General features: G+C 49.4%; 2 protein-coding genes across 5 annotated transcripts in view; one reads left to right on the forward strand and one right to left on the reverse strand.

The window, feature by feature from the left end:
- NXNL2 (nucleoredoxin like 2) overlaps nt 1–17384 on the reverse strand; it is a 151326-nt gene extending 133942 nt beyond the window's left edge. The window contains exons 1-2 of one of the 4 annotated variants that reach the window (XM_063636303.1): nt 16792–17384; nt 4721–5444 (exon numbers count right to left, since the gene is read on the reverse strand). In XM_063636303.1, the coding sequence (XP_063492373.1) occupies nt 5339–5444; nt 16792–17093 (408 nt within the window). In that variant the 5' untranslated portion in view covers nt 17094–17384 and the 3' untranslated portion in view covers nt 4721–5338. Of the gene's footprint in view, nt 1–4720; nt 5445–7305; nt 7890–9121; nt 9234–16791 lie in introns of those variants that run through there. The other 3 variants (XM_055272034.1, XM_055272036.2, XM_063636302.1) reach the window with 3 other exon arrangements.
- Nucleotides 17092–26731, forward strand: LOC134736259 (uncharacterized). The gene is made up of 3 exons (XM_063636641.1): nt 17092–18277; nt 18519–18601; nt 26570–26731. The coding sequence occupies exons 1-3, from the start codon at nt 17092–17094 to the stop codon at nt 26729–26731; spliced, it is 1431 nt and encodes a 476-aa protein (XP_063492711.1).
- The last annotated feature ends 209 nt before the right edge of the window (nt 26732–26940 follow it).

The raw sequence follows: 26940 nt of genomic DNA on the forward strand, positions 1-26940 counted from the left end.
CAAAGTGAAATCAGGGTAATTTCATGAAAAGGTATGATCCTACCCAGCTCCCAGAACACTGAGCCTTTCATCCCGCATCCTGATAGGAGATAAGAGGATGCTTTCTAGTAAATATGACAAGCCAGAAAGAGCAATCTTGCTAACAGAATGGCCCCAGCAGGATCACTCTATAGGGGAGTTCAGCGTTACCAAGCCCCACTGATGTTCTGCTAAGTCCCTCCCAAAATAAACAGGAGAGAGAAGCAACAGGGGAAGGGGAAGCCACTTGGGGTGAACAGAAACTGTGCAGAAAGAAGACATTTTAAAAATATGGTTAATATCCTTAGGGAGGTATGAGGAGATATTGCTTTCGTGGAACTAGAACAGAATGCTATGAAAGAAAGAGATAGGAAGGGAAGGAGGGAGAGAAGAGAGACAGAGAGAAACTGACTCAGACAACAAAGAACTCTTTATATGTATTAAAATCATGATAGCAGATAAAGGGCTAGAAGATAAATTTGAGGAAATCTCTCAAAAAGTAGAACAAAAATAAAAAGAGATGGCAGATAGAAGAGAAAAATATAAGGATGTTAGAGGTCCAATCTAGAAAGTCCAACATTCAAATACTAGGGATTGCAGAAAGACAAAGCCAACAGAACAGAAGACAGAAAATTAAGCAAAATAACTCTGAAACATTTCCCAGAAGAAAATGAGTGTGTTTCCAGACTGAACAGCTCACAAGAGCCAACAGGCCCTAGGGTGAAAACAGAGGCTTGCTAAGGCATCATGAAAGTATAGAACAACAGGCAAGGAGAATATCTGACAAGTTCCAAGAGAGAATAGACCACACTTGAGATGCAGCAGGGACCCCTCTTGGAGGCCTGCCACCCCCGACAAGCATGGAAATAAAGGAACATCTTGAGTTTCTTTAAGGGAAATTCCAGGCACCTACCTAGTCTTGAGAAGTAAATGAGCAACCTAGAAAACAAGAAGGTGACGAGAGCCTCAAGCAATAGCCAAGGAAGTCAGAGCCACAGAATGTTCGGTTCCCTACAGAAACTAAAGTTTACACCTTAACAATATTCTTGAGTTGCTTTTCAGAAACCTGGACCATACCAAAAGGAAAATGTCATCTACTGGCACATAGACCTCAGAGAAGAGAGAATTGAGGACTGAACTGTGACCACTGTTCTCTATTCTAAATTTCTTCCTACTAAGGGGCCTGGAGGAAGTCACACCCACAGGCCAGAGCTCAAGATTCCTTTCTGCTGACCCCAAGTTTTTAGACAAAGCTTAACCAATCACAAATCGGAAAATCTTTGAATCTACCTATGACCTATGAGCTTCCCTGCTTCAAGATGTCCCACCTTTTTAGGCCAAACCAATGCGAAGCTTCCATGTACTCATTTATTACTTTGCATGTAACCTCTGCCTCCCGCCTTTAAAAACCTTTACATGTAAGTCATCAAGTTTGGGTCTTAAGCCTGAGCTGCCTGATTCTTGTTGGCACCTCACAATAAATGCCTCACTTTCTCTCACTGCAATCACCATGTCAGTGTTTAGCTTTGCTGTGCTGGGTGGGCAGACCCAGGTTCAGCTTGGTCACTGATGTAGTTTGGATGTGTGTCCCTTCCCAAATATCATGTTGAATTGTAACTCCCATTGTTGGAGGTGGGGCTTGGTGGGTGGTGATTGGATCATGGGGATGGATTTCTCATGAATGGTTTAGTGCCATTCTCTTGGTATTGTCCTTGCAATAGTGACTAAGCTCTTGCAAGATCTGGTAGTTTAAAGTGTGTGGCAGGCCGGGCACTGTGGCTCAGGCCTGTAATTCCAGCACTTTGGGAGGCCAAGGTGGGCAGATCACCTGAGGTCAAGAGTTCGAGACCAGCAAGACCAATATGGAGAAACCCCATCTCTACTAAAAACACAAAAAAATTAGCCAGGCATGGTGGCACATGCCTGTAATCGCGGCTACTCCGGAGGCTGAGGCAGGAGGATCACTTAAACCTGGGAGGCGGAAGTTGCGGTGATAGCACCACTACACTCCAGCCTGGGCAACAAGTGCAAAACTCCATCTAAAAAAAACAAAAAAAGCTTGTGGCACCTTCCCGCTCCCTTTCTTGCTCCTGCTCTGGGCATGTAACATGCCTGCTCACCTTTCACCTTCTGCCATGATTGTAAGCTTCCTGAGGCCTCCCAAGAAGCTAAGCAAATGCCAGCATCATGCTTCCTGTACAGCCTGTAGAACCATGAGCCAGTCTCAGGTATCTACAGCAATGCAAGAATGGCCTAATACGGTAACCACTCACAGGGCCAGGGGTCACAGTGTAGTTGGACCTCTCAACAATAACAAAGAAACAAAAAAAACTACGAGGTAGTGCCTTCAAATCACTGAAGGAAAGTACTTCCAACCTAAATTCTGCACCTGCCACTCATCCAGTGAGTATATACAGAATGGAGGCTTTTCAGACTCAGGAGCCTTCAAAGAGTTTGCCCCCTTTCACCTGTCCTTAGGAAACTATTAGAGGATGTATTCCAACAAAACAAGGGTGGAAACAAAGAAACAGAATGACAAGAAAGAGAAACTTAATGCAGGAGAGAGCCGTGGAGCAGCCTGGGGATCATTCCAAAGGGTGACATCAGGTTGACAGATGTACCAGGCACATAGCTCACCAGAACCTACGGAGAAGTTGGGAGGCTTCAGCACAGATTTCTTCAAGAAGATAGAAGGGACAGACCAATGGATGTGTCTGCATATCTCGAGAGGAGACCTGGATAGCCAGTGGAGGGTTCAGGTTAGACTACTTATAGGCGCTGTATTCATCTGTTCAGGCTGCTATCACAAAATACCACAGACGAGACTGTGTATCATAATAGAAATGCATTGTTCACAGTTTTGGAGGCTGGAAGTCCAAGGTCAAAATGGCAGTAGTTTCTGTGTCTCCTAAGGGCCCACTTCTTGTTCACAGATGGCATCTGCTCACTGTGTCCTCATATATTAGAAGGGGTAAGGGTCTCTCTTAGGAGGACACTACTCCCATTTATGAGGGCTCCACCCCACCCTCCTGACCTAATCACCTCCTAAAGGCCCCACCTCCTGACATCACCATCACCTGGGGGTTAGGACTTCAACACATGGATTATACCAGACAGAAACATTCAGACCGTGCCAAGTACATAGAATAAAATACACACACAAAGCAAACAGCCAGATAAGATAATTCTTTTTTTTTTTTTTTTTTTTTGAGACAGAGTCTTGCTCTGTCACCCAGGCTGGAGTGCAATGGCACCATCTCAGCTCACTGCAAGCTCCACCTCCCAGGTTCAGCAGCCCACCTCAGCCTCTTGAGTAGCTGGGACTACAGGTGCATGCCACCATGCCTGGCTATTTTTTTTTTTTTTTTTTTGTATTTTTAGTAGAGACAGGGTTTCACCATTTTAGAGACAGGGTTTCACCATATTAGCCAGGATGGTCTCCATCTCCTGACCAAGTGATCTGCACACGTTGGCCTCCAAAAGTGCTAGGATTACAGGCGTGAGCTACAGCACCCAGGTTTTTTTTTTTTTTTTTTTTTTTTTTTGAGACAAAGTCTCGCTCTCGTTGCCCAGGCTGAAGTGCAATAGTGTGATCTTGGCACACTGCAACCTCCACCTCCTGGATTCAAGCAATTCTCCTGCCTCAGCCTCCTGAGTAGCTGGAATTACAGGCACCTGTCACCACGCCCAGCTAATTTTTGTATTTTTAGTAGAAACGGGGTTTCACCATGTTGTCCAGGCTGATCTTGAACTCCTGACCTCAGGCGATCCACCCACCTTGGCCTCCCAAAGTGCTGGGATTACAGGCGTGAGCCACCACACCTGACCCACCAGATAAGATAATTTTTTTTTCATTTTTTTTTTTAAGATAGGGTTTCGCTCTTTGTTGCCCAGGCTGGAGTGCAGTGTTGTGATCTCGGCTCACTGCAACCTCTGCCTCCTGGGTTCAAGCGATTCTGCTGCCTCAGCCTCCTGGGTAGCTGGAATTACAGGTGCCCACCACCATGCCCAGCTAATTTTTGTATTTTTAGTAGAGACGGGATTTCACCACATTGGCCAGGCTGGTCTTGAACTCCTGACCTTAGGTAATCCACCCACCTCGGCCTCCGAAAGTGCTGGGATTACAGGCATGAGCCACCGTGCCCAGCCCAGATAATTCTTAAACAAAAATGCAGGAGAGAAGGGTAATCCAGTTTATCAAATGGCTCAAAGGTTCTAGATAGCTGGCAAAGTAGAGGTGATTAAAACGGATGCTCTTTTCAATCAAAATTAGCATAGGACACCCTACTGAAAGGATGGGGTTTTAAGGTACCTCCATGGTGTTTATAAATTCGGCCTAAGTCAGTCCAGCCCAACAGAGCATAATTCTTCTGACTGGTGAGCTCTGTGTCACCCCTCTTCTTCCTTTCTCTAGGAATGTCTGTGTCTGTGTGTGTGTTTGTGGTGTGTGTAGGTTATGTGTGTCGTGTATACATGTGTTCTCTCAGTGACTGCCCCTCACCAGTGCACAGTGACCAGCATTTCATGAGTCTCCCTGAGGTCTGCATGCACTCCTGCAGGAATGCCAGTGGCTGGGCATCTCCTGAGAGAGGGAAGGGCTCCCACCTGCCCCAGGCTTGTGGAACACCCTGGGCTTTGATAAAGATGCCCCAGTTGTGGGCTGAAATCAGTGAAATGACTTCAACAAATTCAGTGGACAAGACACCTTTGCAGAGCCATGCTTCTCAGATGTTAGCGCCCACGGGGCTCACCAGGGAGTCTGGATGAGATGTGGGCCTGGGATGGGTCACGATGCTGCATGTCTTTCAACCCCTGCCCCATGGTGCCCACACCATGCTGCCACTGCTTGTCTATGTCCACACGCAGGGTGGCAAGTGTATAAAGATGAAAAGCAATGTGTACATACAGAAAAAATAAAAAGGTGGTGACTTTAGGGGACATATAGATGGACTAAAACATCCATCAGGATGATGGAATCTTTTTCCTGATGTTTGTCCACAGTGAGCACGTATTGCTTCTGGAACACAAGGGGCACAAGACACTTGTAGAAATAGTCACAAATTACACAGTTCTCGGAAAGAAGGCTGGAATACTTTGCCTTACATCAAGAAAAATTGTTTGGGATGTTATAATATCGAAGTATGTGTCGGCTGAGCATGGTGGCTCACGACTGTAATCACAGCACTTTGGGAGGCCGAGGTGGGTGGATCACTTGAGGTCAGGAGTTCGAGACCAGACTGGCCAACATGAAAAAACCCCGTTTCAACTAAAAATACAAAATTAGCCAGGCTTGGTGGCAGGCGCCTGTAATCCCAGCTACTCAGGAGGCTGAGGCAACAGAATCGCTTGAACCCAGGAGGCAGAGATTGCAGTGAGCCAAGATGGTGCCACTGCACTCCAGCATGGGAGACAGAGTGAGGCTCTGTCTCAGAAAAAAAAAAAAAAAAGAATGTGTCTTCAGGGAGCAATAATGTTTCAAAGGACACATCACTCTCCCAGCCCTAGGTGATGAAGGCCCATGTCCTACAGGGCCAGCCCAGCCGAGGTGGACCCTGCCTCTCCCTCCAGTCACCCCAAAGCAAAATCTTCCAGCCCACAAACACCAACACAGTTCTTGGCAATTACAAGCATGTTTACCAGGAGGGCTGTTTCTCTACCTTTTAAAAGCGTGTGGTTGTGGTTCACACACACACAAACACTCACTTTATGGACACTCTACATGCAAGAGATGTCCACCCAGTTCCCAAGAATGTGTGATTGAAAATACCATAATTAGGCCAGGCACGGTGGCTCACGCCTGTAATCCCAGCACTTTGGGAGGCCGAGGCAGGTGGATCACCTGAGGTAAGGAGTTTGAGACCAGCCTGACCAATATGATGAAACCCCGTCTCTACTAAAAATACAAAAATTAGCTGGGGGTGGTGGTGGGCGCCTGTAATCCCAGCTACTGGGGAGGCTGAGACAAGAGAATCACTTGAACCCGGGAGGCGGAGGGTGCAGTGAGCTGAGACTGCGCCATTGCACTCCAGCCTGGGCAACAAGAGTGAAACTCCATCTCAAAAAAAAAAAAGAAAAGAAAAAGCCATAATTAAATAAATATTCCATCTCTGAGTTTTGGAAGAAAACTGCATTCCTACATGACTTATTTGGGGCACGAATAACAATCAGGTTAGTGTAAATGCATCCTTAGTCAACCCACAGGGCCCCCAGGAGGCTGGGTCTCAGTGGTCAGGGAAGTTAAGTGACAGCACAGAGGGTGAGGGAGATTGAAGGGACTAATTAATCAACAGCTTATGTCTCAGTGGCACGGGTTCACTGAGTATCACCCACTGAGCTTCTTTACTCTGCTATTCCTGGTCCTAGTGGTGTCAGCTTTGCTCCAAATTCTCAGCTGAGGAACCCAGCAGGCTGACCAGATCTGCAGGTGAGGACTTGGCTATAGATGGGTATTGGTATTTTCACAATCCCAGCTGATTGGATAAGAATGAGGCTGGAAAGAAACAGGAAAGACCCGCCAGCAAGAGGCCACAGGGGAAGCTGGGACAGTAATCTGAACCACTGACGGCTTTCACCACCATTAATAAAGATTGTTGCCAGGCACGGTGGCTCACGCCTGTAATCCCAGCACTTTGGGAGGCCGAGACGGGTGGATCACAAGGTCAGGAGATCGAGACCATCCTGGCTAACACGGTGAAACCCCGTCTCTACTAAAAATATAAAAAAATTAGCCGGGCGTGATGGCGGGCACCTGTAGTCCCAGCTACTCGGGAGACTGAGGCAGGAGAATGGCATGAACCCAGGAGGCGGAGCTTGCAGTGAGCCGAGATCGCACCACGGCACTCCAGCCTGGGCGACTGAGCTAGACTCTGTCTCAAAAAAAAAAAAAAAAAAAAAAAGATTGTTTACTTCGATGGATTATTAACTTTTAGGTAACACTGAGGTTTGATCTTGAAGATGTGAAAACACACCCTTGAAAATTTCATTGCTTTCTAGGATATTGCAATGCTGTTACAAATAACTGTGAAGAAAACAAAGAGAAGAAAATTCCAAGATGACATATAATTAAAAACTAGCACCTGTGACAAATAAGACATATTTAAGCATGATATTTGTCAAGAGACTCCTTTTCTTCCTACTGGCACCTGGACTGGAATGAGAAAGAAGGCAATAGACTTGTTTATTAGCCAGGCTTGGTGGCAGGCGCCTGTAATCCCAGCTACTCGGGAGGCTGAAGCAACAGAATCGCTTGAACCAGGGAGGCAGAGATTGCAGTGAGCCAAGATGGTGCAGCTTGCAAACTTTATTAAGATAGTTGTGAAAGCATATCATTAAAATAAATAGATCGCCGGAAAATGTCATCAATAAATATATTATTTTATCTGAAGAGACTTTTACAAATAAATGTCTTGCATAGATTTCCAACAGCTCAGTATGAACATACGAGGATCCTTCCTTAAGCACAGGTGGATAAAGGTATGCAAAGAATAACAAAAATAACTATAATACAAACAGGCTGCATGATCAAAATACGAAGTGTATTATTTCCTGAGCAATAGTTGCTTTTGACCACAGCTTAGTGCTTCTGCTCTGAAATACAATGAAATCACACCAACAGAGGAAGGAACCCAACATGCTCCTCTTTGCCCCAGTGTCAGTGCTAGAGAAGCAGCACCTGTCCTGGCCCTCTGAAGTCCCTCCCACTTCAAACGGAGAAATTCTGGAAGATATCGGCCGCCTCCACCCAGTTCTGGAAGCAGGCCAGCCCCCGCTCCCGGATCTGCTTCCGCCCTTTGTTGGTGATGACCTCCCCATTTTGTTTCACAATCACAAGCTTGGGGATTGCTGTGACGTTGTACCTCTTCCTCAGCTCACTGCAGGAGAGAAGAGTGGTACCGAAGTTAGCACTTCCACATGCACATCTGAAGGGACACGCCCCCTCCCTCCAGCCTGAGGTACAGACAACTTGGAGGAAGCCACCAGGTGCCCCACCCCACCTGCTCCTGCTCTCCCTCCTGCTGGGGTGGGGGCTCCTTTCTTCTTGGTGCTACTATTTCTTTTTCTTTTTCTTTTTCTTTTTTGAGACGGAGTTTTGTTCTTGTCACCCAGGCTAGAGTGCAATGGCGCGATCTCAGCTCACTGCAACCTCCACCTCCCACATTCAAGCGATTCTCCTGCCTCAGCCTCCCAAGTAGCTGGGATTACAGGCATGTGCCACCACGTCCAGCTAATTTTTTGTATTTTTAGTAGAGACGGGGCTTCACCATGTTGGCCAGACTGGTCTCGACCTCCGGGCCTCAAGTGATCTGCCAGCCTTGGCCTCCCAAAGTGCTGGGATTACAGGTGTGAGCCACCACGCCCAGCCTTGGTGCTACCATTTGTAACCCAGTTCCACCCCAGAGAGCTGCCTGCAGCAGTGAACTCTCTGTATCTGTGCTACCCAATCCAGTAGCCACCGGCCACATATGGCTGGGAGAGCTCAGAATGTGGCTAGTGTGCCTAAGGAATTGAAGTTTTCAGTTTAATTAACTTTTAATTTAAATTTAAGTTGTCACAAGTGGCTAGTGGCTACCAGATTGGATAGTGCAGGTCTAAACCCACAAATAAACCCAGTAATTTTTTATGTCCTCTACATCTCAAGGGGCTGAAAAATATCAGGTACATATAATGGTAAAAGTTAAAATTCCAGCCAGGTGTCGTTGCTCACACCTGTAATCCCAGCACTTCAGGAGACTGAGGTGGGAGGATGGCTTAAGCCCAAGAGTTCAAGACCAGCCTGGGCAACATAGTGAGACCTTGTCTCTACAAAAGTTAAAAAATTAGCTAGGCCGAGGCGGGCGGATCATGAGGTCAGGAGATCGAGACCACGGTGAAACCCCGTCTCTACTAAAAATACAAAAAAATTAGCCGGGCGTGGTGGCGGGCGCCTGTAGTCCCAGCTACTCGGAGAGGCTGAGGCAGGAGAATGGCGTGAACCCGGGAGGCGGAGCTTGCAGTGAGCCGAGATTGCGCCACTGCACTCCAGCCTGGGCGACAGAGCGAGACTCCGTCTCAAAAAAAAAAAAAAAAAAAAAAATTAGCTAGGCGTGGTGGCACGCACCTATAGTCCCAGCTACTCGAAAGGCTGAGGTGGGAGGATCGCTTGAGCCCAGGAAGTCGAGGCTGCAGTGAGCTGTGTTAGTGCCTCTACATTCCAACCTGGGCGGCAGACCCCATTTCTAAGGAAAAAAAAAAAAAAAAGTTAAAATTCCATGAGTTCTAAATACATCTAGAGCCTCACTTGACTTTCCACCCTACAAATTCAATCATGCACCAATTGCCATTATACTGATGAGAGGTTTCTTAGCTTCATTTACATTTACAGTATCTATAACCTGATGAGTGGTCTTTTTACAAAATTATTTGTATTCGTTTAGGAAAACGAGCATCTGCCTTCTTGGTTTTGCAATTCTCGTAATCTTCACTGGGATTACTCCCTCAAGACAGGGCAGCCGAGTGAAATCCCTTTCCTGTTTACCATGGCCAGGTCACCAGGGCCTCACAGTGACAGTAATTGGATTTCCTTGATCTGTCACCCTCGGGATTGTGAACCTGAGTGGAAGGAAAAACCCATTTGAGACCCTATTAGCAAATCTCCCCTTTTACATGTCCCTCAAGTTTTTCCTGCCACTTTCTGGCATCCAGGTCAAAGACACACCATCACTCAAGCAGGAAAAAATACAGGGTCCCTTACGCTCAACAGAGAGAGAATATGCTTTGTTTCCAAACATCTATGAAGCAGTGAGAAAATCAATCATGTTCTCAAGTCACAAAGGAAGTATTAATGAATTTCAAGTGGTCAATAACATATAGATCACTTAATCAGACCAAAGGTAATGGAATTGGAAACCAATAAATCATTTTTTGGGGCTGGGCGTGGGTGGCACACGCCTGTAATCCCAGCACTTTGGGAGGTTGAGGTGGGCAGATCATGAGGTCAGGAGTTTGAGACCAGCCTGGCCAGCATAGTGAAATCCTGTCTCTGCTAAAAATACAAAAAATTAGCCAGGCATGGTGGCATGCACTTGTGGTCCCAGCTACTTGGGAGGCTGAGGCCAGAGAATTGCTTGAACCCAGCAGGTGGAAGTTGCAGTGAGCCGAGATAGTGCCACTACACTCCAGCCTGGGTGACAGAGTGAGACTCTGTCTCAAAAAATAAAAATAAATATATATATATATATTGTTCGTTTGTTTTTGTTTTTTGTTTTTTTGTTGTGGTTTGTTTTTTGAGATGGAGTCTTGCTCTGTGGCCCAGGCTGGAGTGCAGTGGCGCGATCTCAGCTCACTGCAAGCTCTGCCTCCCGGATTCATGCCATTCTCCTGCCTCAGCCTCCCGAGTAGCTGGGACTACAGGTACCCACCACCATACCCAGCTAATTTTTTTGTATTTTTTTAGTAGAGACAGGGTTTCACCGTGTTAGCCAGGATGGTCTCGATCTCCTGACCTCGTGATCCACCTACCTCGGCCTCCCAAAGCGCTGGGATTACAGGCGTTAGCCACCGTGCCCAGCCAAAAAGAAATCATTTTTAAGAATGAGTTTTAAAACTAACTGTATATTATATGGGAAACAGCAATGCAGATGACAAAATATTGAAAACCGAACAATATGGAATATACTACAAATCCCAAGCTGTAAACACAATTAAACACACTTAGGAAGCTGTAGCCTTAAAAACACTTATCCAAAACTTTAGTATATAGATGACTTATGGATCTAATTCAAAAAGCTAGAAAAATGAGGATGGCACAAACACAAAGAAAGTAGAAAGAAAGGAGAATAAGATTGAGAACAAAAATTACTGACATAGGAAATGAACCAACAAAAACCAACATGGGGTGACCAATAAAACCCAATCTCGTTCTTAGGAAACACTAAAATGTGAAACAAATCTCTACCGAGCCTGGGCACAGTGGCTCACGCCTGTAATCCCAGCACTTTGGGAGGTCAAGGTGAGAGGATCACTTGAGCCCAAGAGTTCAAGACACCCCTGGGTGACATGACAAGACCCTGTCTCCACAAAATAAAAAAAAAAATCAACCAGGTGTGGTTGTGTGCACCTGTAGTCCCAGCTACTCGGGAGGCTGAGGCAGGAGGATCGCTTGAACCCAGGAGTTCGAGATTGCAGGAAGCTGTGATCACACCACTGCACTCCAGCCTGGATGATGGTGCAAGACCCTAGCTCTAAAAAGAAAATCTACTGAGATTGAGCAAGGAAAAAGAGAGAAGGCACAAGAATATCAAAAATCAGGCCAGCTTGGTCATTACACAGGCCCAGTGTGGACCAAACCTCCTTGAGGGGACACTGGTGGGAGACATGACAAGACCCTATCTCCACAAAATAAAAAAAAAATTAACCAGGTGTGGCTGCGTGCACCTGTAGTCTCAGCTACTTGGGAGGCTGAGGCAGGAGGATCGCTTGAACACAGGAGTTCGAGGTTGCAGGGAGCAGTGACCACACCACTGCACTCCAGCCTGGATGATGGTGCAAGACCCTATCTCCAAAAACAAAACAAAACAAAAATCTACTGAGATTGAGCAAAGAAAAAGAGAGAAGGCACAAGAATATCGAAAATCAGGCCAGCCTGGTCATTACACAGGCCCAGTGTGGACTGAACCTCCTTGAGGGGACACTGTTGGGAGGGCTGTGGCCTTTCTGGGGATGCATGACCCCTGCCAGGACAGGCCTATTCCCCAAAGAACCAGTGGACACAGGCCCCACCCCGGCAGTCCGGACCTGCTCCCTGTGGTGTCCCATGACTCACCTGGGGAGGGAAAGGAAAAGTGGGAAAAAACAAACATGTAAACTATTCTCTAAAACCTATCATGCATAGTAGAAAAAAAAGACACAGCAGAGACCATTCAGCCAAAACTGTATTTGCAGAACTGAGAAAGTCATGTCTCAAACACAGAGCAGATGTGAATTCATGTCAAATTGCAGGTTTAGGGGACACCAATGCCTTCACGAACACCCATGAGTGCTCACAACAGGGGAGGCTCATGTGGAACTCGGCCAGATGGAGCCTGCACAGGTCAATGAACCACAGCAGTGGGCATGAAAGATGTGGCAGAGATGTCCCTCTCTAGCATCTTAAGAATCCTGCAAAACAACTAAATTTTTTTTTTTTTTTAGATGGAGTCTCGCTCTTTCGCCCATCTAAGGCTGGAGTGCAGTGGTACGATCTCGGCTCATTGCAACCTCCGCCTCCCGGGTTCACGCCATTCTCCTGCCTCAGCCTCTGGAGCAGCAGGGACCACAGGCGCCTGCCACCACGCCCGGCTAATTTTTTGTATTTTTAGTAGAGACGGAGTTTTACCGTGTTAGCTAGGATGGTTTTGATCTCCTGACCTTGTGATCCGCCCACCTCGGCCTCCCAAAGTGCTGGGATTACAGGCGTGAGCCACCGCGCCAGGCCGCACAACACCTTAAATTTAAAATGCCTAAGCAATTAGCTTTTCCCAAAGGCATAAAACAAAAATGTGTGGCCAGGTGTGGTGGCTCACGCCTGTAATCCTAGCAATTTGGGAGGCCAAGGTGGGTGGATCACCTGAGGTCAGGAGTTTGAGACCAGCCTGGTCAACATGGTGAAACCCTGTGTCTACCAAAAATACAAAAATTAGCTGGGTGTGGTGGCGGGTGCCTGTAATCCCAGCTACTTGGGAGGCTGAGGCAGGAGAATCACTTGAACCCGGGAGGCGGAGGTTGCAGTGAGGCAAGCCTGCACCATTGCACTCTAGCCTGGGCAACAAGAACGAAACTCCATCTCAGAAAAAAAAAAAAAAAAGAAAGAAAGAAAAAGGTGAAGAAAAGAGAAACAACCAAGTAGCTCTTTGCATAAAGACTGCACTGCAGCAAAATGGCCAGCAGCCTGATTTAGGCTCTTTATCCAGCAGTTTTGGCAAATGGGTTATTTCAGCATCTGTACTTTGGGCAGTGGGACAGGGCAGGGCCGCACACGTCACTTCCAGAAAGGAAAGTAGACGGTCCAGCTGGGGGCCAGACCAGGTGGGACTCTGTTATCTCAGGAACCTGGAACCGCTTCCCCAAGGCCATGAGGACTCCTTGGAGGGCTGCTGGTGGGTCATGAAGGGGTTGGGATGCCAGCAGCAGCATCTCACCTACAGATTCCTGAGCACCCCAAGGTCCCACAGCATCTGCACTCATGACAGATTCCCAACTGACATGGGTCCATGCACCAGCCTTTGACCAGCACTGTCAGGAACAATGTGGGGTCCCAGGAGCAGCAACACCAACATCACCCGGAAACTCATCAGAAATGCAATCTCCCCACCCCTGGTGCCCAAGATCTGGTGGTTTATGCTTGCTCAAGTTGGCCAATCCCACAGCAGTCTTCCAGGGCTTTCTACATCCCCTGCACCAACTGGGAGGAGGTAGGAGAGAGGAAGCGGACAGGAGACTGGGCACGGTGCCCCTGACAGCACGGGGAGTACAGGCCTGTGGTTTGCTGCTCAGCATCTGTGACCCTCCTTGGGAAACCATGCCTCCTTCATTTTCTGGCATGAACTAGCTGTGTGTCATGGGCAAGCTAGTTAACCTCCTGCACCTCGGATTCCTCATCTACACCACAGGAGTAACATAATTCATCTCCTGGAGTTGTTGTGAGGATTAAATAAACAGCTTAATAAAGAATAAGGCTTGGCACATAATAAGTACTTGACAAAGGCTAGCTGTTCTTATTGTGTGGGAAAGACCCACCTCCAATTCCACCTGGGCCAACTGCTCAGTCAGCATATCTATCTGGTGGCCCCTGGCTACACTTGATAGTAGAGAAATGGGGAACTAGCCAAATCAGAATCAGTGAGGCGTGGTGCAGCACCTGGCTGTGTGCTGGGAAAGAGGAAGGTATGGGAATGTGCAGTCTGAGACACAGCAGCCATTCTGCCACCGTGAGGAGACACAGGATTTGCCAGGCAGCCACTGCCTGCAGCCTGAGCAACGGGCAGACATTGCAGAAGGCAAGCCACAAAGCTGCATCCTCAGTGGCCTCCAGCTTGCCCTTGACACCATCTTCTGGCTGATAGGTGTTTCATTAAAGCCAGCCCATAACCTTTACTGTTTAAGCTCTTCGAGTTGTTGTCATTGTTGTTTTAATCACTTGCAACATTAAATCAAGCTCTGACACAGTCAGGGGGATGCAGAGCAGGCTGGGCTTTGAGGAATGAGGAGGGTTGAGATGGTCATTTCACTGATATTCCAAGGGATACTCAGTACCAGCCCTCAAATCCCCATGCTGGCAGCCTCTGCCTGGGGACAAATGTAACCTTGGAGCCGCACATGAGAGGCAAAGAACCACACTTTTTCCCTAATGTCATCTCAATCCCCTCTGGGCCCTGAGCTGTGTCCACAGAGAAAAAGAACTTGCTTTTGGAGGAGAGAATGTTGTCATGGTAATAACTTAGGACTTTAAGCATTTGGGGAAAATCCAAGAGCCCCAGTTCGTCCTTGTCCTCAGCACTGTTGCAACCAACGTTGGTCCCTGCCTTCAACTAACACAGCCACATCCTTGTTGCTAGCATAAACCACACTTCTGGGTTGCCATGGCAACTCCTGACTCTAGTGTGTCATCTCAGCCAGGAGCAGGCTGTGGCCAAGCAAATCTCTCTGCAGAACTGTCTTTTGCTCACTTGCTCCAACCACTCACCAAACACACTCCCTGGGGATGCCAGGCACTGAACCATGTCTGGCTCTGTCCTATGGGCAATGGAAACTCAGGAAACCCCTGGAGAGTTAGAGCAAGGCATGGCTAAACCGGATTGGTCTTTGAACCAAGAGCCAATCAGATGGGAACACCAAGGCCCTGTAGACATAGGATAAGCAGAATTTAGGGCATAGCTCCAACAATTCCTACAGAATATCCCACTTCCTAGCTTACGCATGACAACAGGGTTAAGGAAGTTCAGTGTGGAAAGGGGTAGGGACAAACTGCTAAGTTTACAAAAAGAAAAATCCCTCCCAGGCCAGCCAGGCTGAGAAGATAGGAGCGCACCACTGACCCACGTCACGCAGCTCACTGCCTCCAGCTGGAGCTCACAGACTTGACCAGAGCATCAGAAACAGAAGAGCAGTCTGCATGGCCCCAAGCGATGGCCTCCCCAGTCCAATCTGTGTGCCGCGGGGGAACCAAGGCTCACCGCTCCCTCAGTGAGGAAGTAGGGCACGGCAGAAAGAGGGTCCTCAGAGCCAGGAGAACTGAACTCTATGCCTCAATGGCACATCTGTAAAATGGGGCAATAGACTAGAGAGCTGGGACATAATCAGCGGACACATGAGCTCATATGTGATCAGCTCAACCCTGACAACAACCACGTGATGTATCATATGCTCAGCAATAAAATACCTTGCCTGCCATCACCTGGCAAGTAAATCCCAGAGGTGGGCCAGAGCTTTGTGCCTAATTACTATAATGATACTGCCATCGTCTCTCCCTTTCAAACCTGTGTTCTTTCAAAAGTTTACAAATAACTTGAGTACTAAACAAGTCCAATCCTGTTTTTAAAAGAGATTGAACCAGTTGAACTGATTCTGTAAGAAATCCTTTTGCAAAGTGAACCACACCCATCTTTGAGATTCATTATCAATAGAACTTTCAGAGTCCTGGTGTGAGTGAGGCTCCCAGAAGCAGGTTACCTCCCTGGAAGTCTGGGCGGTGCCCTGCCTGGGCCTCCTCTTTCACTGGGAGTCATCAAAAATCATGTTTGGGGGAACAATTAGATTTCTTCCCGTTAATTACTCATCTACAAAAGTTTCCAAAGTTAGCTTCCAGTTTTCATTTTCCAGAAGGAATGTCATTTCATGATAATCAGTTTAGGGGGTAATGCCACAACTTAGTGATAATCCCCAGAAATGTGAGGCTGGCCTCTGTAAAGCAAAACCCAGAAATTCACATTGGTACCTAGAAGGGAGTGGCCAGGACAACACACTTGAGGAGGCCTGCTTTAAATCTAAGTCTAGACTCTTACACTTTAGGAGACCACAGGAGACCCACCCCAAAAGCAGAACAATCAATCCCCGTAATCCCCTCTCTCCAATCTCTACGCCCTCCTTTCCAACAGTTAGAGTAATAAAGTTTATAGTAATGAGTTTTATGCCTCTCTAGTGATGAAATTCCATCAGTGTCGGTAAAACTGAAACCGCAAAGGTGGCCAGCACCTGGGTTCCTGCCAGTCCTGAAGCCCCCGTCCTTTCCTCCCAGCACACCAACCACGGCCTGCACTGTGGGTGCCTGTCACAGAGCTGATGTCCTCGCGGGTCATCCCTCATCCCAGCATCCAGACACCGGGTCGTGTCCCTGTGCTTCCTGCCCACTAACTGGGAGGATGACGCAGCGGCGCCGGGAGTCCAGGGCTGACTGGGCCGGCGGTTCCCGGAGCCAAGCCCGCGAACCCACAGCATCAACACCACTGGGAGCTCCTTCGCAATGCAGATTCCCGGAGCTCCAGACCCCAGGCAGAAACGGGCCGGCGTCCATGCTCCACGAGCCCCCTTAGGGTGCCGATGCCCTGGGTTTTCGAATCTGGTCTCCACCCTCCCTGGTCTCCAAGGGAGGTTGAAACTGAGACTGAGTGTGATATAGCCGAGTCCGGACGTGAACCGAGAGACGGGGAGGTGGTGGGGGAGAAGGGCGTCATAAAGAGCTCCCCAGTGCAGAGGCAGAGGCCTGGGGGGACATGGGGGCGACGCGCCCGGCGGCCCCCACCCCCCAGGACCCCCACTCACTGCCGGTAGGGGTCGTGGAAGGGCAGCGCCAGCCAGGCGCCATGCAGCTCGCGCATGAAGTCCAGCATCTCCTGGGAGCTGCCGTCGGCTGACACGAAGACCACTTCGAAGGGCGCGGGCCGCCGCGCCTCGGCCACCAGCGCCGTATAGAAGTCGCAGAGCAGCGGCGTGAAGTCGCGGCTCCGCGCGCACCGGGCCGCCGCGAAGTACAGTGCCACCACCTTGTTCTGCAGCGCCGCCTCGGCCTCCACCGCCGCGCCCTTACAGGTCACCAGGTGCCGCCCACCCAGAATGTCAACCATGGCGCGGACACGCAGCCACCTGAGGCCCGAGGACACCTGCGGGCAGGCGGCGGCGAGCGCCGCGGTGCCCCGCCTCTGTCCGCACCACTGGGCGCTGGACCTCTCAAGACCTGCCCCAGATGCGCCCACACCTTGGCCAGGCCTCGCCTGTGGCTGGAGCAAGAGTGTCCGCGCCGACAATGAGACACTCAGACACCAGAGACCCCAGATACCTGGGCGACAGCGCGGCACCCGCCTCTGGGAGCGGAGCCAGCCAGGCAACCTCAACCCTCAGGTCTCTGCACCCTCCCCCAACTGCGCCCCGCCCACACTCCCGCGCCCTCCCCCGACTGCGCCCCGCCCACATCCCCCGCATGCTCCCCAACTGCGCCCCGCCCACATGCCGCACTCTCCACCCACTGCGCCCCGCCCACATCCCCGCACCCGCCCCCACTGCGCCTCGCCCACATCCCCACACTTTCCCCTCACTGCGCCCCGCGCACACTCCCGCTCCCTCCCCCACTGCGCCCCGCCCACACTCCCGCGCCCTCCCGCTCACTGCGGCCTGCCGACATCCCGCGCCCCCGCCCCCATCCCGACTGCGCCCCGCTCACACTCCCGCGCCCTCTCCCCCTGGTTGCCCAGCCCACATCCCGCACTCCCTCCACTGCGCCCCGCTCACACTCTCGCACCCTCCCCTCACTGCGCCCTGCCCACACTCCCGCACTCTCCCCCCACTACGACCCCTACCACATCCCGCGCCCCCGCCCCCATCCCCACTGCGCCCCGCCCACACTCCCGCGCCCTCCCGCCCCTGGGCTCTCCCATCCTGGGCACTCTCCCCAGCGCCTCTACACTTTCTTCCGACGCAGCGCCCTGCCCTCCGTCCCGGCCCACCTACTGCCTCCTGCGCTTCCCCCACACCGTGCTCTGCGCTTCCCCCACACCGTGCTCTTCCTCCTCCTTCACTTCCTCCCACTCCTCGCGCTCCCCTTCAGCGCCCCACGCCGCCCCTCCCCAAAAACCCCGCGTCGCTCTCCTTCCCTCCTGGGCTCTCTTCCAGTCTCGCGCTCCCTGTCGGGCCCCGCCGCAGGTGTCCCGCAGCTGTCTCCCCAGGGCATTTGAATCTTGCCTTGGAGCTCTTGCCGCGGCCCAGCACCCTGGAAGAGGCATCGGGGAGGATAAGATGACGAAGAAGGGGAAGGGTAATTGGGCTTGGAGCGGAGTTGGGCGGGGTGGTAGGGAACCTGAGCTCCGTTGGTTCAGGGTGCTTGCCCCTGACATCCTGTGTCCTGGCTGGGAGGGTTCGTGAAGTTCAGGAAGAAATTGGGAGCAGTCCTGACAGAATGTTTTATTTGGAGAACCAAGAGTATTAATTTTTTGGCGAGCACTGTTGTAGGCCCTGGGAATTCAGCAGTGAGAAAAACAGTTTCAACTCCCTGCCAGGCCCGGGCTGGAAGGAGGCAAACGAGGGAGGCACTCGCATGGGGGCAAAACTTAAGGGCGCGACAAAAAACTCAGTAATCAAGGTAAATAATGTTTTAATACAATATCTTAAAAAGTCAAAATGAATGCAAAAAAGGTTATAATGAACAAAATATCAAAAACTTAAAGACAGTGAATGAAACCAAAATATGCCACCCTAAAATATGCCGCTTTGGTATATTGATTATTCTGAGCGAGAGGCACTTGAAAAATAGCAAATGCAGAGAGACGTTCTCCCCTTGCCTGTCTAAAGACGGAGCCTTCAAAAAGAAACTCATAAATTCCCTCCCGGGAGGATGGACTCTTATCACAGCAGAAGTCCACACCACACCTAGACAAACTTTGTCACAAACTCATAAAGACTTATGCATCTTTCCTAAAAATCAGTTACTCTCCCCTAAGTGGCCTACACCAGCTTCCAGTTCCCCTATTTTATAAGCTCTCAAAGCTCACTGGTTTGGGGGGTTTTCACCTAGTTTCCTGCAATGCTCCCATGCAGGTGATATTAAAGATTAATAAATGTGTATTCCCGTTCCCCCGTTCATCTGCCCGTTAGCAGTGAATTTCATAGAGCCAGCTGTGGAACCGGGGAGGATAGAGAGAAGGTCTTTGCTCTCCTAAGACAAGATGGATCCCCCACTGACTTTGGACTCCCGTCAGGCTCACCGACCCCTGAGTCCTGCCCCTGTGCCTGTCTGGAGCTTATGTTCTAACGGGCACAAACAAATAAATAAGGAAGATATTTTGCAGGTGCTATGCCAAAAGAAGAGCCATGAGGAGGGGCGCGGGTCTTTGTTTTATTTTGGTTTGGTTTGGTTGGTTGGTTTAGATGGAGTCTCGCTCTTGTTGCCTAGGCTGGAGTGCAATGGCGTGATCTCGGCTTACTGCAACCTCCGCCTCCCGGGTTCAAGCAATTCTCCCGCCTCACCCTCCTGAGTAGCTGGGATTACTGGCGAGTGCCACCACACCCAGCTAATTTTTGTATGTTTAGTAGAGAGAGTTTCACCATGTTAGCCAGGCTGGTCTCAAACTCCTGACTTAAGGTGATCCACCCACCTCTGCCTCCCAAAGAGCTGGGATTACAGGCTTGAGCCACCGAGGGGCGCAGTTTTAATCTAGCGGTGAGAGGTGTCAGGGAAGGTGAGATTTGCGCTTCCTGAGGACCTGCCTGCCAGCGCGGGCTCCCCCAGTCTCGCCGTTAAATGAACGGAAATTGGCGGACGCCGTTGCCTGCAGGCACAGCCCGTCGGCTGGGTTGCATAAATGTACTTAGCAGCCAAAGCTCAGTGGAAACCCTGCGGGAGGATTGATTGGTGCTCTTAGGTGAAGCAGGCTTCAAGAGCCCCGATTCACTGTCCTCTGGGGAAAATGGATAGACAAATCGGAGGAAAAAATTGAGAGGAACTGTGAGCAGTATAAATCTTGCATGAGGAGGCCCCTGACTTCACGTTAAAACTCAGATGTAAGAGGAATGAAATGCAGCTAAGCTCTCAAAATCATCTAGACTATTTTGTTTTGTCGTCTTATCCTTGAACACACAATGAGCCAAAGTAGACAGCATTCCTAATTAGTTGACGGTGCCACCCTCCCGAGAAAATTAACTGTCATTCGCATTAATACTGCCTGCCCTGGGGAACTCACCCAACCTCCATCCAGGAATGGATCGCACTTCCTGCTGCCAATGTCGGGGGCAGGGCGGCTTCCTAGGCATGCAGACCCTCAGAGGCACAGGGCCCTGCACTCACTTGGGGCTCAGTGTTCTGCGGTTGCAGTCTTTATTGTTTTGTTTTTTGTTTAGAAACTGAATCTCACTCTGTTACCCAGGCTGGAGTGCAGTAGTGGGATCATAGCTCACTGCAGCTTCGAACTCCTGGGCTCCGGGGATCCTCACGCCTCAGCCTCCTGAGTAGCTAGGACTATAGCCACATGCCACTATGCAAGGCTAATTTTTTTTTTTTTTTTTTAGAGATGGGGTCTCCCTATGTTGCCCAGCCTGGTGATTTTTTTTTTTTTTTTGGATGGAGTCTTGCTCTGTGGCCCAGGCTGGAGTGCAATGGCGTGATCTCAGCTCCCTGCAACCTCCACCTCCCGGGTTCAAGTGATTCTTCTGCCTCAGCCTCCCGAGTAGCTGGGACTACAGGTGCACGCCACCATGCCTGGCTAATTTTTTTATTTTTAGTAGAGACGGGGTTTCACCATATTGACCAAGCTGGTCCCTAACTCCTGACCTCTTGATCCGCCTGCCTCAGCCTCCCAAAGTGCTGGGATTACAGGCGTGAGCCACCGCACCCAGCCAAAATTCTTAATTTATCTTTGAATTTGTGTGGTATATGAGAGGTCTTGGACAGTGGCACATATGTGAGTGTTTGGACCCTAGCTCATGTGTGCTCCCACCTGCCGCTGCCTCCCTACCTCCCTATCTCCCCAAGACAGGTTCTTCTTCTTATTATTATTATTTTGAGATGGAGTCCCACTCTGTCACCGAGGCTAGAGTGCAGTGCTGTGATCTCAGCTCACTGCAACCTCCGTCCCGGCTTCAAGCAATTCTCCCCGCCTCAGCGTCCCGAGTAGGTGGGATTACAGACACCTGCCACCACGCCTAACTAATTTTTGTATTTTTAGTAGACATGGTTTCACCATGTTGGCCAGGCTGGTCTTGAACTCCTGACCTCAGGTAATCCACCCACCTCGGCCTCCCAAAGTGCTGGGATTACAAGAGTGAGCCACTGTGCCCAGCCCAAGACAGGTTCTTGACTGCTCAATCCTCCCCTCCCTTTGGTGTCCTGGGTCACACCCGGACTCCCCATCTCCACCTCCACCCAGGAACCGCTAGTGTCCTCTGTGGTCACTGGGGGTCCGGGTGGTGGGGGGAAGATTGACGTCCGATGCCTTTGCCCCACAAGGTCTCAGGGTAGGTATGGCATAGGAATAGCTAGTGGCCTGCAGGGCCCCCAGTCAAGGGTGAAAGTTGACATTCACCCTGTGCCCAAGAAAGTGTGACATTCAATGGCAAATAAAAGACCATGCTAGAAAGAGAAAAGCTTTTGCATATTAGTGCCTTTGCTGGCACCTTCCTTTCCTGCTTGTTGAACAAGGGACACTGCATTTCCATTGCTGGGGAGAGCAGCCCACTCAGTGTTAATGGAAAAACCAAACTCTGTAAACTATTTGAAAGAGGTTTATTCTGAGCTAGTTTGAGTGACCACAGCCCAGGGAAAGACATAAACTGAAAAAGCCTTAAGTCAGTGGTCTCAGGGCAGTTAGATCGCAACTCTGTTTTACACATTTCAGGGAAGTAGAAGTTATGAAAAAGTCATAAATCAATACATGAAGATTAGACATTGATTTGGCCCAAAAAGGCAGAATATGTTAGAGTGGTGGCTTACTGGTCATAGGTTGCTCCAGAGTCTTCAATTTGCATTTGGTTGAAAGAGTAAAACTTTGTCTAAAAATTTTGAGTCAGCAGAAAGGAATGTTTTCAGTTAAGATAAGGAAGTCTGTTAACCAAACGACTGGGTCAGAGTCACCCATGGGGTGTGTGACTTAATCCTTGCCTGACATGGACTTAGGTCCTATTTATCATCTGCTACCTTATTGTCACAAAGAATCTGTTTTGTTAGTCTTATGATCTGTATTTTAACATTTATGCTGGTCAGTTCTGCCTAAACTCCAAAAGGGAGGGCATGTAACAAGGCATGAGTCCAACCTCCCTTCCCATTGTGGCCAGGAATTTGGTTTTTTAACTTTTTTCTGGGATCCTCTTGGCCAGCAGAGGGTCTGTTCAGTGAGTAGAGGGTTAGGATTTTATATTTAGTTTACATCAGGGGCCTGGGTGAAGCGAGTAAGCCCTCCAGGGAGGTGTGATCATGGGGGAACAGAGTCAGCCACCCCCATCCCAGATTCTCCTTGGACTGCCTGCCCTGAGCGGCTGTGTGTAGACAGCAAGGAAGAGGGGTCTTCCTCAGATGCATGCACCAGAGACTCCAGAACAGCTCAGCCTGGCTCACTCAGTAAAGGGCATTCTCAAGGGTCATTGCTGACTCTTCTGGGGCAACCAGTCTTCAAATGGACTTTCCCAAACTTTCCCAAACCCCTTCCTATTGCAGAAAGCTTGCGTCATTTGCCTCCAAATGCTGTCCCCCTGACCTCCCCCTGGGGAGGGAGTGGGCTGCAGGTGCCACAGGATGCAGCATGAAGCCCTGCATTCTCCCACCACTGCTGGAGCCAAGTTCTCCTTCATGTTTCCCTCTGCACAACACACACAGGAACACTCACAAATGCAGTCCTGGAAACAGGATTAGGCGGCCCCTACTTTCGTAGCTGGGATATGCAAAGCCACTTTCATACCAAACTTCCTTCCAGGGCATCTAAAGGTGACATGAGTGTGGGCATCTGTAAGCAGCTTTACTTGCCTTGGACAACCACAGGGAAACTGGGCAGTGAGTCCCACTCCAGATGCTGGCCGGAGAGACCCCAGTGAAGGCTCCCTCAGGCCTGCCCTCCCTCCCTGAGCCCCTCTCCCCTCCCCGCTGCCCCTGATTTAAGGGTAGTCCTTTCTGCATTTCCTCCTGAGAGCATGATAATAACTCACTGTTGACCAACTTTAGACAGGCTCCTCCAGCACTTTTTTCACCTAGGCCTCATCCTTGGACCCCGTGCTCAGCCTGCCTGAGCCAGTCTTGGCAAAGAATCCTGTTAAGTCCTCTTCTGCCCTTAGTATCCAATCATCCTGGCCTGCCTGTAGCAAGTGTCCTGTTAAGTTAGTTTAGCAAGATACCCCCCTACCGTCAAGGTCCCCTCTGTTTTCCATCTGCCAAACCCCCACCTCCACCTTGTTCCTGGGCTGTAAATCCCCACTTGTCCTTGTGTTGGGAATTGTGCTCGGCGCTTTCCTTTTGCAGTAGTGCTCAACAGAGTCTGTCTTTTTGCCTTGGATAGTGTTCAGTTCTATTTCTCATTAAGTTATGAAGGGCTGTGACACCTTGCTTGGCTTCCAGTCTTGACGTAGACTAAAAGGCAGAAGGTTTCCAGAGCTCATGCTGGATGGCTGGGCAGATGGGGTCTTCAGAGACTCTCCAGGGAGGTACGGCTCTGCCTTCCTACTCAGCATGCAAGCTCCTCGGACTTCTGAAGAGGGGTGTTTCTCCTTAGAGAAGGTCTCCCTGAATGTGGGTATTTCGTAAGTTCTTGGACCAGTTCCGTTCTTCTCAGTCCTGCTTTTTGTCGACATATATTGAATCGCTTCTGCCTGGCAAAAGAGCAGCATGTGAAGAAAATGTGATCCTTGGTGGTTTGACGTGAAATTGACTTTTTCTTCTAGCAACACTTATGAATATTCAAATACAATTATGGAAAATATTTTTTGCACTGATCAGCGTAACAAACAAATTAGACATCCCAGTGTGCAAATATAACTTTCTGAATTTCCTAGTTTTAAATATTCCAATGGCCAGGATACCCTATCCAGAGGAAGCGGGACCGTCTTAGTTGACCAGGGCCCTTGCCTGCTAATAGCATCATGCATACCTTGTTTCTTCATGAGGCTGCTTGCCCGGGTTCCAATCCACCAGGAATTCATCTTGTGTCATAGCTGATGGATCCCGTGTCTCGTTTCTAAGTTGGAGTATCACTTTGCAGCTCCCAACCAGGGCCAGCCACATAATTTGAAAGGCTCAGTGCAAAATGAAAATACAGAGCCCCTTGTTCAAAAAGCAGGAAAAGAATGGGCCAGCAAAGGAACTAAAATAAACAAAAGCTTTTCCCTTTCTTCCATGGTCTCTCTTTTGACCTATCATGGTGTTTTTATTTGCTACTGAATATCATGCTTTCTTGGGACAGGGTGAGTGCCAACTGTCATACTTGCCCAGGGGCCCTGCCGGGTGACTTGGTGGGTACACAGTCCACCAGCTGCTTGAGTGGCCATGTCCACCCTGAGATGCCACGGGTAGTGTAGTAAAAGCATCTGATGTCAACCCCATACCCCTCCACACATACACACTCAGGCTCCCACTGACCATGGAGGGCACCAGCAGATACTAGGTGAGGGTGGGGATGGGGAGGCCATGTGGGGCCCAGGACACCAAAGGGAGGGAGATGAGCAGTCAAGAATGTGCCTGGGGGAGGTGGCAGACCAGCAGCAGATAGGAGCACACATGAGACAGGCTCCAAGTGCTCACGTATGCTCCACTGTCCAGTGAGGCCTCATTTATACCACACAAATTCAAAGATAAAATAATTAAGTTTTTTTTTTTTTTGAGACAGAGTCTCACTCTGTCACCCAGGCTAGAGTGCAGTGGCACAATCTTGGCTCACTGCAACTTCCACCTTCCAGGTTCAAGTGATTCTCCTGCCTCAGCCCCCCAAACAGCTGGGACTACAGGCGCCCACCACCACGCCTGGCTAATTTTTTGTATTTTTAGTAGAGGTGGGGTTTCTCCATGCCGGCCAGGCTGGTCTCAAGCTCCTGACCTCAAGTGATCCGCCCCCCTCGGCGGAGAGGCGGGAGGCGTGAGCCACCGTGTCCGGCCTGATAAAATAGTTAAGAATTTCAAGACAGCAATCACAGAGCACTGAACCCCAAGTGCAGGGCTCTGTACTTCTGAGGGGCTGCGTGGCCACAAAGCCACCCTGCTCCAGCATTGGCAGCAGGAAATACAATCCATTCCTGGATGGAGGTTGGGTTAGTTCCTCAGGGCTGCTGTAACAAAGACAACCTGGGTGGCTACAAACAACAGAAATGGGCTGTCTCATAGCTCCAGAGGCCAGAAGTCTGAAATTAGCATGGTGCAGGGCCGTGCTCCCTCTGAAACCTTAGGAAGTCCTTGCTTGCCTCTTCCTGGCTTCTGGTGGCTGCAGCAATCTTTGGAGTTCCTTGGCTTGTGGCTGTGTCACTCCAATCCTAGGTCTTCACCGGTCTCCTTTTTATAAGGACACAGTCACATTGGGTCAGGGGCCTGCCCTGCTCCAATGTGACCCAACTTTAACTATTACATCTGCAAGGATCCTGTTTCCAAATAAGGTCACATTTTGAGGTCCTGAGAGTTAGGACTTCAGAATGGTTCATCTTTGGGGGGGATGCACAACCCATAATAGAGGTGTGGAGGAAGGAGAGTTTCTTCAAGGGGCAGGACTGGGAAAAACTTTGTAAGGAGGCTGGACCTTGAAAGAGGTGGCAAGAGTGGGGCCAGAGCTGGTTGGGAGAGGGAAGAGTGAGCTTCTCAGTTTGGCCACCATGAACGTGGTGTTTGCGGGGTAGAGAGGACAGTGGGAAGGTGGCTTGTGGCCAGGGTGGCCCTGGATGCCTGATGTACAGTAACAATGGTGGTGTTTATTGAGTGCCAGGCCCCCTTTTAGGCACTTTACTTATTTTATGTTAATTTATTAAATCCTCAAAAAACTCCTGTGAGGTATTTCAGAAACAAAATAATATATGTAACTCCTCACTCTGAAAAAAGAAACTATGAAATCAGAAATGTAGACTTTGGTTTTATTAAAAATGAGAAACAGGCTGGGCACAGTGGCTCACGCCTGTAATCCTAGCACTTTGGGAGGCTGAGGCAAGAGGATTGTTTGAGGCCAGGAGTTCAAGACCATCTTGGGCAACATGGTGAGTGAGACTCCTCTCTATAAAAAATAAACCTAAAAATTAGCTGGGCTATTTACATGTCTATGGTCCCAGCTACTCAGGAGGCTGAGGTAGGAGGATCACTTGAGCCCAGGAGGTCCAGGCTGCAGTGAGCTGTGATCATGCCACTGCGTTCCAGCCTGGGCAAGAATGGAATGGAATTTTGACACAGAGAAAGACTCTGTATCAAAAAATATATACATAATAACAAATAAAATATAAATATATTTTATATATTACATTTAATTTATATATATTTAATTATATATTATATTATATATAAATAGAAATATAAATCTAAAAATGAGAAACCATGAAGTCCAAAAGCAGTCTACTTGTTCAGACACTGTACCTCTCCATGGCTAATCCTGTCTGCCACCCTCCACAGAAGCAAGACAACACAACACTTCCTTTCCAAGCCTCCCCCAGGCCTGGCCAGTGGGAGGATGTAAAGCTGTTCCTGAATGATGTACTTCTTTCTGATACAAGAGGAATAAGAAGAATCCCCTGCCTCGTGCTGCCCACTCTTCATGACTTTGAATCTGAATGAGGACATGGTGTCTGGAGCTCCTGCAGCAGTCTTAGCACTGTGAAAAAAAAGGCCAAGAGTTCAGAGACATCTGCCTAAACTTCTGATATTGTTGTATCTCCAAACCCAAACCAGTAATGTTCTACCCCCAGACAGCTTACCAAAAAATACATCCCAACTGTAGACAGTTCTCCAAGCATGTTCTGCAGAACCCCAGGTGACGACCTAAG

This window comes from Symphalangus syndactylus, chromosome 3 (genome assembly GCF_028878055.3).
Source record: "Symphalangus syndactylus isolate Jambi chromosome 3, NHGRI_mSymSyn1-v2.1_pri, whole genome shotgun sequence".
NCBI classification, from domain to species: domain Eukaryota; kingdom Metazoa; phylum Chordata; class Mammalia; order Primates; family Hylobatidae; genus Symphalangus; species Symphalangus syndactylus.